The 14159-nt window shown below is 37.6% G+C and overlaps 1 protein-coding gene across 4 annotated transcripts in view; it reads left to right on the top strand.

Annotated features, from left to right (window-relative positions):
- Window positions 1-403: 403 nt before the first annotated feature.
- LOC111139787 (Ras related GTP binding B) overlaps window positions 404-14159 on the top strand; it is a 35406-nt gene continuing 21650 nt past the window's right edge. For 2 of the 4 annotated variants that reach the window (XM_022492174.1, XM_022492175.1), the window contains exons 1-6: window positions 410-1012; window positions 1883-1916; window positions 4242-4341; window positions 8672-8755; window positions 10664-10730; window positions 12916-13138. In XM_022492174.1, coding sequence (XP_022347882.1) covers window positions 921-1012; window positions 1883-1916; window positions 4242-4341; window positions 8672-8755; window positions 10664-10730; window positions 12916-13138 — 600 coding nt within the window. In that variant the 5' untranslated portion in view covers window positions 410-920. Of the gene's footprint in view, window positions 1013-1882; window positions 1917-4241; window positions 4342-8671; window positions 8756-10663; window positions 10731-12915; window positions 13139-14159 lie in introns of all 4 variants that reach the window. The other 2 variants (XM_022492177.1, XM_022492176.1) reach the window with 2 other exon arrangements.

The raw sequence follows: 14159 nt of genomic DNA on the forward strand, positions 1-14159 counted from the left end.
ACGGGTCGGACTATGGGGGCCATAGGTGAAGACGCACACACGCACACTACCACGGGGGCCATAAGTGAAGACACACACACACACACACACACACACACACACACACAAGCATTGAAGCACTGAAATTGAAAACGGCTCCTTTAATTCCGTGTGCCGGACGGGTCGGGCCACGGGAACCACAAGCAAAGAGTCTATACACTGCGAGCTCTCTAACCCGCTCAAAGAAGCGGAGGAACTGGAGCCACGTCACGGGGACTGGTGACACTCTTTCTCTGCGCAGTCTCTATGGTATTTCTTCCCAGTTGGCCCGCCCCTCGGGCAGCAGCAGTCACGTGACGGGCCCCGGGTTTACGGCAGGTGCCCACGTGATCCTGGCCTGCAGTTTCTGCCTGCGGTGAGGTACCTGGGCTCCTGAAGGGCGGGCGGTTAGGTCGCAACTGCTGTTAAACGGCGGAGGCTCTTGGGCGGCCAGGCTCGGTAACAATAAGCTGGCGGAAGCGTTCGCCACTTAGTGCCTACCGCACGGGTCTGCTCTTTTTGCCACCTCCGCCATCCCCACCTCTTCCTGGGTGAAGTCACCTTTGCGTTTCGAGACTTTGGGGCCTGAGGCCCAAACTCGACACGAACCCTCGCCACCCCCACTTCGCCACTCATCCTTCGTCTTTTCCTTTGCGCCACCACCCACATCATTCAGTTTTTGAGGTGGCCAACTCGGCTGTGCCTTGAGGCCACGTTTGAGGTGGTTAAGGTAACTGTGGGGAAAACAGCCCCCCCCAGTGGACAAAGGCGGAGGCAAGAATAGAGCAGGCCTCGCGGCCACAGGCAATAAAAATAGGCGACTGAGGGTGTGAACAAGGAAAAAGAAAAAAAAGAGAAAGAGTACTGCGGTCTAGAAAGAACTGGAAAGGACTTGTTGCACGATGGAAGAATCTGACTCTGAGAGAAAGATGGAGAAAGAGAATCTGGGGCCAAGAATGGATCCTCCCATAGGGGAACCGGAAGGATCGCTTGGGTGGGTGAAGTTTATTATGTCAAACCTGGAAGGTGGTAATGGAGTTCTAACTAAGAAAATACTGTGAATTAGAATACCCCACCTATGATAAATTGCTTTGATTTACCAGTAAGGTTGATTGGCATCATGCTTTTGGTGACAGGATAAACTAGCAAGAGGACTGGTTGGTTGTTAACTGGATAGAAACAGTCCTTGGGATGGGCCTGATGTCAATCCCGAGGGTTGGGGGTGGGGGAGAGTGGGGCGTGTTCTAATTGAGAAGGCAGTTCTGGGTTGCTTTGAATTTTCATTAAAGGAGATTTAACATCGTGTTGAGGATAAGAAGACTAGGGAGAAGGTTGGTATTTCTGGGGCAGAGATCAGTGGCTTAAAAAGTGCTTTCAGTATCTTTTTGTACCTGAATTTGAGATTTGTATTGTATATACTTTGTACCTGTAATGAGTGAAATCTAACTTGGAAGGACAGCTGGCTAAACATACCGAGATTTTGAAAATAACCTAACTTAAAAATAATAAAGGACATTTAAATAAGATAATATTGTTTGATTTATTAAAGCACTTGTATATGTTGCTTTGATGCATTTTTTAAGATGATAAAAAAATTGAATCTTGAATTTTATTAGTCATTTATATTAGTAAGCCGGTCTTCTTACGACCCATCTCCAGAGTATTGTAATTAGGGGTAGGGAGTTTGAACCCAGTTTTATAATTTAGGAAAACAAGGGCCTCTTTAACTGAGTTCCTATACACAGCTGTACTCAGCCGTTGTGCTAAACATGTTCCTTTGCACCTCCACATTTATTTGTATTTTTTAAATTCCAATTTCTAAGGCAATGGATCCTGGAAACTGTCTTTTGGTTTATATCTGCAGGTGGGTGCTACCAAATACAGCCATGAAGAAAAAGGTAAGACATATTAGGTAGATCAAATGCATGAAAGTAAAGGTAAGAAGTTATGATTCAGGAAATAGATTTTTGATGTATATGTACCATCTTTCCTGGACCATTGCAGGAATCTTCTATCTGTACTCTTTGACTCTTGTCCTCTTCTTTGCTATCAGATTTAATTTTTCTAATATTTAAATCTAATTGGGTCATTCACATACTTAAGACCGTTTCATAACTCCCCAAAACTCAGAGAATAAAATCCAAATGATTTCATCATACAGAATGCCCTTTAAAAATCTATTCCTGACTAAATTGATCTGCCATACCTGTACCACCCTATTATAGCCATACAGAAGCTATTTTTCTCCAAATTTATAAATTAATTTTCATTTTGTGCAAACCATGCACAAACACTACACAGGCCTCTTTCCTGCACATTTATGTGGACCCACCTTAAATGTTACATATATAAGGTCTTTTTATGAGTTTTCCAGGTGGAATTGAGTGTCCTCTTGTGCTCTGCCCCACTTTGGGGTTTAGGCAGAATCAATAAGGACACAGTTGTGGTCTAGATTTCTGAACCTTTGGGACTTTTAATTTCTTCATTTGTAAGATGGTGATAATAATATTACCTATCTCGTAGGGTCATTATGAAGTTTAAGTGAGTAAATTCATGGTTAGTCTTTCATAAGCAGTTGAAGATTTCTTAATTAAAAAACACAAGAAATATGCCATATTTACCCTTACTTTATCTAACAATTCAGTTATATAACTCAATTTCCTAAAGCAATGTTCTTGATGAGCCTATCTAAGATATCTAAAGTTGCTATCAACAAGGATGGCTAAAAATACCAGAAATTTCTACATGACTAAGAATAAAACAAAAAAGAAATTGTAACTACCCTAGACTGTCTTGTTAGTAACATTTTTTTAGTGAAATAAAGTTATGTGGCTAAATAGCTAAGTTAACTTGACCCTGAGTGAAGTATACTTTCATTAATATTCCCTGTATTTGTAATTAGAAAATTTTAAAAAATTTCTTGGGAGTGAAGATACAACCTGTAACACCTTCATTTGAAAAGTAAGGTAATTGGAACTGTAGTCCATAAATGTTAAAGTTTGAAAAAACTCTGAAAAGTCACCTTACACAATTTCCTCCTTGTGCAAGAATCAATAGCATCTTTGATAGGTGTTTTTCTGTCTTTGTTAGGTGCTGATATTGACATAAAGGCTATTCACCGTCATAAGGTCACCTTTTCCATTAGACAGTTCTCATCATTAAAAGCTTATTTGTCTTCTGTCTTTGTTTAGATAGCTTGTTCATTCTTTCGATGAATATATTTTAAGCATCTGTTATATATTAGGCACTGGAGATACAAAGGGGATTCTCCCTGCCATTCAAGAACTCACAGTCTTGGGAGACACAGACAAAAATAACACAAAGAACAACAACAAACAAACAAACACACACAGCCCAAATAACTTCAGTGCAGTATAGTCTTTACAATACAATAGGAGTGTGATGGGAGGAAAGACGTGAAACACACCTACACCAGCCTAGGTCATTGAGGTCAGGGAAGCTTCTTGGGGAGACGCTTACTGAACCAAGTCTTAAGGGATGGATGAGTGGAGCTTAGATGAAGGAAGAAAAAGGAATGGGAAATAACTGGCAGAGGGTACAGCATGAAACAAAGACATAGAACTGGGCTCCCTGGAATTCCGGGAGCAGTCATAGGGACTATAAGAGGTTTAATTCAGTTCATTATTCTTAGACTCTAAATGTTCTAGGCCAGGAGGTAAGGGCAGAGGAGTAGATAAGCCAGATCAAGGAAGGTCTTTTATGTAGGCCATGGGACACCTTAAAAAAAAAGATTCAGAATAATTAATGAATAAAATCATAGAGTAAGTAGAAGAGATGAGATCAAGGGCAGAGGTGGGAAGGTTGACCTTGAGCAGGGGAGAGAACTTTCAGTTATAATGAAATCTCCTGCCAGGTAGTTTAGTGCATAAAGCATTAGATTATGAGAGATCAAGGTTCAATTTCCTCAAGTTGTTATTTCTCTAACATAGTTCTGAATGAATGATAGTGGATATGCTACCATAATAAATTCATGTTATTTTATCGCTAAGAGGATGTGTGACATATGTGCCTGACTCCTAGAATTTTTGGTATCTCTGCATTTACCATTGGTCAGGGAACTAAGTTAGTTACAAGTACCTGCAATAGGTTGTTGATACTGTCAACTTCAGTAAAACATCAAGTACAAGAGAGAAATAGATCCTTTTAGACTTGATTTGCTCTAGATTTCTAAGTTTGTTGTTTTTTTCTTACTTTGTCCTTAGGTGCTGTTAATGGGTAAAAGTGGGTCTGGTAAGACCAGCATGAGGTCTATTATCTTTGCAAATTATATTGCCCGAGACACACGTCGCCTTGGTGCAACAAGTAAGATGTTTTATCTAATTCTGAAATCAGGTGATCTTAAATATTAATAATCTGCATAACACACTTGGTTGCGGTAACTTAGGGTTGCAGAAATTGAGACATTTGTTTTGGAGCAGGTTTTCCTGTTTTTTCGTTCTTTCTCGAAGGGGTACGACCTAATTCTGATTATTACTGCTTGCTGTCTGGGGAGGTTCTTTCTAGGTTGCTTACCAAGTGGGATACCCTTGTCCAACTTGCTTTTTTATCCTAGTCTTTATTAAACAAACATAGGGACCCTTTTGTTTGCTTATTTATTTTTTTGTGAGAGGTTGTTTTTAATTTTTTATATAAAGGGAAATTAATTGATAGGTATTGACAAGCATAACAAAATCTCCTAAGATTTTTTTAAAGCTGTAAGTAGTCCTAATCTTCATTAAAAGGTCCATTCTGAGTGGGGTGGGCAGGGCTGTGAGGGGAAGGTTAACCTGATGTGTACTCTGCTGCTTCTCTTCCTGGATATACATAGATGTTCTCACTGGAGTTGCAGCTCTGACTTGAGAAATGTTTCATTGCCCTTTATAATTTGAATGTTAAGTCTGGTTTCTTAATATGGCCTAGCCCGGCTACCATGGCTGCCATTCAGTGGATCTATGCTTCTGGGAGACCTCTTCTGTCTCGAGTGTAATGCCATTTTGTTTTGCAGCATCCAGGCATTTCTGGATTCTGCCGTGGTCCTTGGCCTGTCAGTGATGAAAGCATTGCTCTAACCTGGCTTTCCAAGATTCCTGACCTGAGTTTTTAGCATCTTGAACACTTTTAGGGACAAGTCACCCACTGCTTTTTTTTAAGGTATCTCACTCTGGTTCCAAGAAAAAACAAACATTTTTAAAACAACTTGTATTCCAGACCCTAGGATATAAAGAAGGAAACCTTATTTTTCTTTATAAAGTGCTTGGAGTTTATATATACTCTCATAATTGAAGCAGCCTTAGTGGTTAGAAAGCTATTTCTTAGAACCCTGAATCTGTTTCTCTTTGTTTCTCTTAACTGGTATCCTTTCTGTTCCACTGAGTCTCTACAAATATTTGAGTATGATTGATGTCTCAATCTCTCCTAGCCATCCTTGCTTCCCAAATCTTATCTTCCTTAAGTTAAACATGTCCAGTTCTTTCATCTATTCCTCATGCGACATCATCTTGAAACATTTTTAAAGACTTGTTTGAATATATCTACATTTTTCTTAAAGTGCTGAGATTTGAATATAGATGTGATCTGATCAGGGCAGAGAAGGACTATTATATCTTTTATTTTGGGCCTCACACTGCTGTTAACACAGCAGTCCCCTACTCTTATTTTGTGGAGTGGCTTTCATTATACTGAGTCATACTAAAAAAAAAAAAAAAAAAATCCTTATCACATACATTGTTATTAAAACACATACCATCCTTCTGCTTCTTGTGCAGCTAATATTTTGAATCTAAGACTAAATTCTTACTCAATTAAATTATTCAGTTTTGTTTGTTTTAGCACCTATCTTCTTGTATCCAGTATTTGTTAACTGTGAAGTCCAGGACCACTCATTATTTCTCAGGGTGGTAGTTCCCTTATCTGTAGAAAAGGGATTATCAGATCTGTTTTCTTTTTAGGTGCTTACTATCTCATCTGATATATTCGCTATTCTTCCTAACTTTGTGCATTTTGTACATTTGATAAGCATCTCATCTAGTTTTCATCTAAGTTGTTCATCAAAAATTTTGGTCAGGACAGGGTCCTGTAGCCTGTCATGCCTTGAGAGACTTCCTTCTAGAAAGGACCAGTCCAGATTTCTTTATCTTGATTTGGTAAATTTTAATTTTTTTCTATTATCCCAAGTTAAAGATCTAGACCTAATAATCATATGGTTTCAGTAAATTATATGCTTTTTAATTTGCTTTAGTTTTTATATTAACTTCATTTTGATAGATGATCTTATATGTATCTCAAATGATCTATCATTTTGATAGAAGTTGAGCTTATTCACCTAGCAAGCATTAGAGCTGGAATGTCACTCCTGCTCTCTCCACTGTGCCACAGTCACCATTCTTGGAGGATTTCTTTCTTTGTGTGGTTTAAGTTCTATACGTTTTATTGAAGCAATGGTCAGTTTTCTAGTCAATTAATATTTTTATTTTTAGCTGATCAGCAGAGTTGGTTTACTACCCTTGGTCTAGTGAATAATCATACAACCCAAATTTCAGAACTGTTCAAGCTACTTGAAATAGTTTTGACGTAATCTAGCAGCATCATTAAAAATTATGAACAGAATATTGCAGATTATGTGTACACTACACATTTTAGCATCCCATTCATTCAATAAGTGCTTTTCTGGACCATCATATGTGCCAGGCACTGTGAATGGGACAAGGCTTTGTCTCAAATGGGACCTTTCTTGATATACTTTGTTAGCAATTACTGTATTTCCTTAAAGGTAATAAAAGTATGCTTTAAAATATTATGTTGGACTTAATGCTTTAATGTATCATTACCTAATTTGTCATTGTTGAAAAAAGGTCTGGGTTCTATTGCTAAACTTACAGACTATTTGAAAATACATATAGTGCATTGATTTTTACTTACTTTTCCTTTTTATGAAGTTGTTGATTTTCTTTAATAGTAGCAAAAGAGTACTTCTAAAATATTATATCACCTTTAATGTTTTAGTGTTTTTCTAGTGTATCATTGCTGAAAAAAGATCCAATTTTATTTTGTTAAACTTAGAGCCTACTGTGTTTTAAAATTTGTGGTAAGGGTACAGCATGGTGATATAATTAATTTATTTGTGGGCTGTTAAAATGTGTTTGTTGCAATAGTAAACTTCTCAATAAAAATAAGATTCTAAAATATTTTAGCCACAAACACTGTTGACTGTTCCAAGATTTCCTACCTTCTCAGAATTCTCTGTTCCCTTGGCTTTTATTTAATGCTTTATTACTCTGGTTTTCTTCCTTTATCTTTAACCATCCCTACCCCCTTTAAAAAATATTTTCTTCTTTCTGCCCCATAAATGTATGTGATTTCCTAATGCTCTGTTCTGGTTCTTTTCAGTTGCTCTTACGACAGCAGGACAGGAAGACTAGGAGAGCCAGAGGGCCACTTAGGAGACTTAAGACTAAAAAGGAAGGTAGAATGTGGGGATTGGATCATAAACTGCCTTATAAACCAAGTCAGATAGTTTGAACTGAGGGTAGAGGGCAGCCCATAGAGAGTTTTTAAATAGAAAAGTAACATGATCAGATTTTATTATTTTTAATTTTCAACTTTGATTACAAAAGTAATACTTGTGAAAAATTCAGACATTGCAGAAGTATAGAAAGACTGCTCCTTCCCTTGTTCTCAGGCCTGCTTCCTTGGGACAACCACCATTAGTAGTTTGAGATTGTCCTTTAGGCCCTTTTTTTTCTGGGTATATACAGTCATATGCACAGAAACTTTTTTTTAAAAGAATAATGGGGTAAAATCTGCATTTTGAAGAGACTATTATATCTAACATGGAGGATAGATTGGAGGGAGGCAAGGGTAGAAACAGGTTGACAGATTTGGAAACTATTTTAGTAGACCAGGTAAGAGATGATGGGGCCTTAACTTGGGTTAGGGTAGTGGTAGTAGATATAATGAGAAGCAAATACATTTGGGATATACTTAAGAGATAGAGTCAGTAGGACTTGTTGAAAGGTTTGGGTGGAATAGTGGAGGAAAGACTGGACTCAAGGATGAAATTAAGGTTTTGGCTTAGGCAACTGGTTAAATTCACTGAGATGGAGAAGACTGAAAGAAGAATAGATTTTGTAGGAAAAAATGGGGAGATGAGTTGTATTTGGATACACTGAGTTTGGGATACTTATGCATTATTCAAGTGAAAATGTCCAATATATGTTTCAAAAAGGGAGAGAGACATCTGTATTAGAGATAAACACTTAAGTTAAAACAGTATGAATAGAGTAGCTTGCCTGGGGGGAAGTAGGTAGCCAAAGGTGAAATCCTGACGTGCTCCAACATTTAAAGGACAGAAAGAAGAATAGGAAGATACACCAGAAAGGTTATAGGTATGATATCAGAGGCCAAGAGAAGAGAATTTTTTGAGAAGAGAGTAGTCAACAGTGTCATGCTACAGAAAGTAAGACAAGGACTAAAAAGTCCAGTGGATTTGGTAATGGGGCCATTGGTCACTTGCTGAGAACAATTTCTGTGATATGGGAGTAGAAACCAGATTTCTGTCCCATGTGCTTCATATCTAAACAGTTACTGAATCCTGTCACTTCTTTTGTTATTGTCTTTCCCTTTCTCAGTAGCACTTCTTTCCATTTTTTTTTAGTACTAGACCGTTTACATAGTCTTCAAATTAATAGCAGTTTGAGCACCTACTCTCTCGTAGACTCTGTTGGAAATACAAAGACATGTAAGATATGATTCCTTTTCCAAGGATGGGGAAGTAAGGGGGAGAATGGAAGTAGTTTGAGCACCTACTACGTGCCAGGCACTTTATATATAACTTCTTTAATCCTCACAACAATCCTGTGAGGTCAATAACATCCCTCCCAACTTTTGTAATAGAAAAGGAAACTAATACCCTGAGGTTAAGTGACTTGCCCAAGGTCACACAGAGAGGTACAGCTGGTATTTGAACGAATAACTGTTTGACTCCAATGCCCGTGGTTTTTTTAGTACCCATGTTCCAATGCTTTGCTGCTTATGGTCTGGGTTATGAGAAGATAAAATTGCACAAAAGTTAGATAGCAGTCAATATAATCAATAGATTCAAGATGGTCATAGAAGCAACATCACTGTGTGGTTGATTGTCACAAAAATTGTAAAAATTATGATTGCTAGACTTTAAGAAATTTTTAAGATAAGAACTTTCATTATTTTTCCTTGTGATTTTTGGTGCCTGGCAGAGAGTAGATGCTTAATAAATGTTTGAATGAATTCAGAGGGAGTGATGACAGTAAGTGGGGGTGGCCAGGAAGGGCCTTTAGGGAAGGTGAATTTAAGCTGGGTCTTAATAGATGAATATAACTTTGAAAGAAAGGTGGGGAGGACTTTCTAGGCAAGTGAACAGAGTAGGCAAAGTATAGAGTGGGGAGGGAAGTGTAAGGCAGAGGTCGCAAACAGGCAGTCTGTAAGCTGGATAAGGCCTATAGATATGTTTTGTTTGGCTTCTACAATGTCTTAGAAAAATTGGAATTAGTTACTAATAGGTAAAAGTTTCCATAAAAATCCGGTTTCTCTCTAATATTGAAAAGTGTAAAGATATGATCATCTTGATCCCACATTCCTGCCTTGACAGATGAGCTAGAGCTGTGTAATTGCCACCCTCTCTATCACCCTATTGGGTGGATATTCACTCTCCATACATGATCATCTTTGCTTTTGTACATTTACTGGCCTGGCCCATATTAGCAAGTTTGCGACCCCTGATGTAAGGTATGTTGGGGGTTGGGGAGGTAGTGGGATAGGGGAGGACTATAAATAAACCAAATTGGACTAGAACAAAAATCTTTATTAATGTGACTCAATGGGGAATATAAAGGTAGATTAGAAGCCAAATTTGAAGGACCTTCAATGCCCCTCTGTAGGCACGGAGGAACCATTGCAAGTTTTTTGAATGGGGAGTGACATGTTCAAAGTAGTGTTAAGAAGATGAATCTAACAATAGCCTGTAAGTGGGTATGGCTTCCTGCTGGGCGGTAATTAGGGAGCAATTGTAGTTGTGTAGGCTTGAGAAATTAAGGGCCTTCCTTATTGTTAGTGGCAGGTTGTAAAACAAGGAGTGAAATCGAGGAATTACAAAGAAATAGCAATGAATGTCGACAGAGGAGTCAACAATGACCATCTTCCCCCAAATGGGACAATAATAGGGTCATTAATTGAAATAGGGAAACCAATAGAGGGAGCAAGTTGGGTTATGTTTTATGCTTGTTTTGTATTTGGTATTTGTTGTTGTTTTTTAAATTTGTTTTGTGGAGGGTGTTGGTGGGTCACTGAAGAGTTATTAAATGGTATATGTCTCTGTCTTACATGTTGAAATTTTAACATTAATATTATAATTGGAGATTGCTTCTGCTCTAACCGTAAACTACTAAAAAGTAAAATTACTTACATTGAGAGCCAATTCTGTAGCTCAGAATAGTTCAGGTGCCCACCTTGCCACTAAACCATATTACTAAGCTGAAAATCACCTTCTTGTTGAAGCTTTGAGCATTTCACTCCACTTTGGTCCTTCTGAATTCCATGGGTTAGTTCTTTGCTTATTTTGAATTTTACCTCATGTGCTGCAGTTACTAGCTTTGTCATATTTGTCTTCCAGTTGATGTAGAACATTCTCATGTTCGATTTCTGGGAAACCTGGTATTGAACTTGTGGGACTGTGGTGGGTGAGTACTGTTTGCTTGTTTGTGGCACCAGTGGCACTAATCATGGCACCTAGTATAATCAGCATGGAAAATACATTACAGTAACTATCATTTGTAATAGATATATTTGATAGAAATTGTTTCATAATTGGCACTTGATTAAATAAAGATCTCTGACTTATGTAATTGTGGAAATGCCCTCTCTGTGTGACATATCTAATCAGCACTAACATAGGCTGTGTCTAGGGATCTGTAGTATGGGATAGATTATCCCCCTCTCTTGCAGGAGAAGAAATTGGATTTTTATCTCAGGTGGCATAATACCAGTGCTGAGCTCTTAGCCATCATGCCATAATACCTTTTCATTCCTTATTATTTCAATCTCCAGGCAGTCTAAGCACTGTAGATCAGCCCTAAGCACATATTCTCCAACTGAGTTACCAACCGTTGGAGAAGTAGGAAATAGTTTTTCCTTTCATGGCTGAGGTACTTCTAGAATATTCTATTGTAAATGCATATTCACTGTGCTTATATGGAGGTATTGCTCCTTACCCTATGGCCATTTGCATCTCCATGTTTCAGCAGCAGTGTGTAGTGCACAGTGGTTAGGAGCCTAGGGTCTGGAGTTAGACTGGGGTTTGTAACACAGCTATGTTAACTGTGTTACTTTGGGTAGATCATTTAAACTCTCTGAGCCAGTTTCTTCATCTGTATAATAAGGATAATGATGGTACTAAATCATAGGGGTGTTTTGATGATTAAGTAAGATGAGATACAAATGTATAGTAAAGTTCCTCACAAAATAAACAGACATTATTGTTGACTCAGTGTTTACCAGCTCCTAGCATAGAACCAACCATGGATAGGTGCCCAATGAGTTACTTGTTGAAAGAATAATAAAATAGCCAAGTATTCTATAAGAAAATGATTCCCATTATTGCTAGCAGATGGATCACTTAGTGCTCTAGAGCTCTTTCCATACAAATCCTTCATCTTTATCATTCTTCTAATTCTGTAATCTCTTTCAAGAGATTAGTCCAAGTTCCTTGCTTTTAGGCTCTAAGATGTTATCATTAATTTTGCAGATAAGGCAGCTGAGGTACAATGATATTAAGAATCCCCCAAGGTCACACAGCTAATTAATAGCAAAAGTACAAGACTGAAAGCTAGGTACATGTTTTTTTTCCCCCCATGACCAAACTCTACTGTTTTATTTTATTTTATTTTATTTTAATTCCAGTACAGTTAATATAGTGTTATATTATATCCAGTGCTCATCATGACAAGTGCACTCCTTAATCCGCATTACCTGTATCACCCATCCCCTCCTCCATTAGTTTGTTCCCAATAGTTAAGGGTCTATTTCTTGGTTTGTCTCTTTGTATCTCTCTCTTTTTTCCCCTTGCTCATTTGTTTTGTTTCTTAAATTCAAATGAAACTACTGTTTTTTGCTGGGTGCTTGGTAATTGAGAACTGGGACGCAGAACACAGCCTAAGGATCAAAGAACAAAACTGCTAAAAAGCTATCTTGGAGTCATTTTCATAGAATTTAGAGTATTTGACTAGTTAGTTATTCATTCAAGAAATATACACTGAGCACCACCCCTATGGAAGGCTCTTTGCTTAAAGCTGGGAAACAGTGGTGGACAGTAACAGACATGGTCCTTGCCTAGAATTACACTCTAGGGAAGTGAATTCCATTAATTAAAAACATACACAAACACATGTAATACCAGGCTTGTGGTTAAGTGCTAAAAATAAAACATTGTAATTTTATTAGGGCCTAAGGTGACTGGATTTGCTCAAGACAGGGAGGTCAGGAATGGTTTCTGTGAGGAAATATGGATTGAATTGAAATCTAAAGGGACAAGTAGGAGTTAATTAGATGTAGAAATAGGGGAATAGCATGTAAAACAGAGTAAATAGCATGTGTAAATGCTTCTTGGTGGATACATCACAGCCCAGTGGAACTAAGGGAAGGTCATAGTGTATTTGGAACACAAGGAGAGGGGCAAAGGGTGGGGCAAAGGGTGGTGCAGGTGTGGCTCAACTAAGAAGTTGAAACTGTACCAATTTACTCTTACTTGCCTATTAATTTGAAGCCTTAAGATTATCTTTCACATTGATTAAGCCAACAAAAAATAAATTGTAAGTAGGAGTGACTAAACTGAGGACTTGGTTATTACCAAATTTTTTTTCCTATTAGACAGGATACCTTCATGGAAAATTATTTTACTAGCCAACGAGATAACATCTTCCGAAATGTGGAGGTTCTGATATATGTGTTTGATGTGGAAAGCCGTGAACTGGAAAAAGACATGCACTATTACCAGTCATGCTTAGAAGCCATTCTGCAGAATTCTCCAGATGCGAAAGTTTTTTGCTTGGTACACAAAATGGATCTGGTACAGGAGGATCAACGGGACCTGGTAAGAAGCATAAAGGATGCTGCACGAAATGGTTGACATGCTTTCTAAACTTCTTTTATAGAGAAATAGGTAAATCGTATGATTGTTTTCAGGAAGAATAAATTTCAGCATTAGTGCTCAAAGTTCTGTCAGGTTTTTTAAAACACTCATAAGCAAATTTTCTATGGTAAGGGGAATATAATATCCATTTGGCAAATAATTTTCAGATTTAGGTAAGGAACTTGTGAATGTGATATCATTAAGCAGCCTTTATGTATTTCTTTATTCAAGTAAAATTAACATATAGTGTTATATTTTAGATGTACAATATGATTCACTAATTCTATACATTTCTCACTGCTCATCAAGATAAGTGTTCTCTAAATCCCTTTTATCTATTTCATCTATTTCCCCCCCACTCCCCTCTGTCAACCAGGAGTTTGTTCTCTGTATTTAAGCATCTATTTTCTTGTCTCTCTTTTTTTCTTTGTTTGTTGCTTTGTTTCCTTTCTTCAGTTCCACAAATGAGTGAAGTCATATGGTATATATCTTTCCCTGACTAACATATTTCACTTAGCATTATACTCTCTAGGTTGATACATGTTCTTGAAAATAGCAAGATTTCATTCATTTTATGGTTGTATAATACCACATTATATGTACATATATATATATAACTTATACATATAAAATATATGTATATGTATGTAACATACATATATAAACATATCTTCTTTATCTATTCATCTATGGAGGCACACTTGAGTTGCTTCCATATCTTGGCTGTTGTAAATAATGCTGCAATATAGGACCCATATATTGTTTTGCATGCATATTTTCCTTTTCTTTGGGTAAATACCCAGTAGTGGAATTACTGGATCCTATGGTAATTCTATTTTTAATTTTTGAGGAACTTCCATACTGATTTCCACAGTGCCTGCACCAATTTGCATTTTACCAGTGGTGCATGAGGGTCCCTTTTTCTCCACATCCTCGTCAATACTTGTTATGTCTTGCTTTTTAGCTTACCCATTCTGAAAGG

The sequence above is a fragment of the Enhydra lutris genome, unplaced genomic scaffold (genome assembly GCF_002288905.1).
Source record: "Enhydra lutris kenyoni isolate GAN:26980312 unplaced genomic scaffold, ASM228890v2 scaffoldscaffold118, whole genome shotgun sequence".
In the NCBI taxonomy this organism is placed as follows: Eukaryota; Metazoa; Chordata; class Mammalia; order Carnivora; family Mustelidae; genus Enhydra; species Enhydra lutris.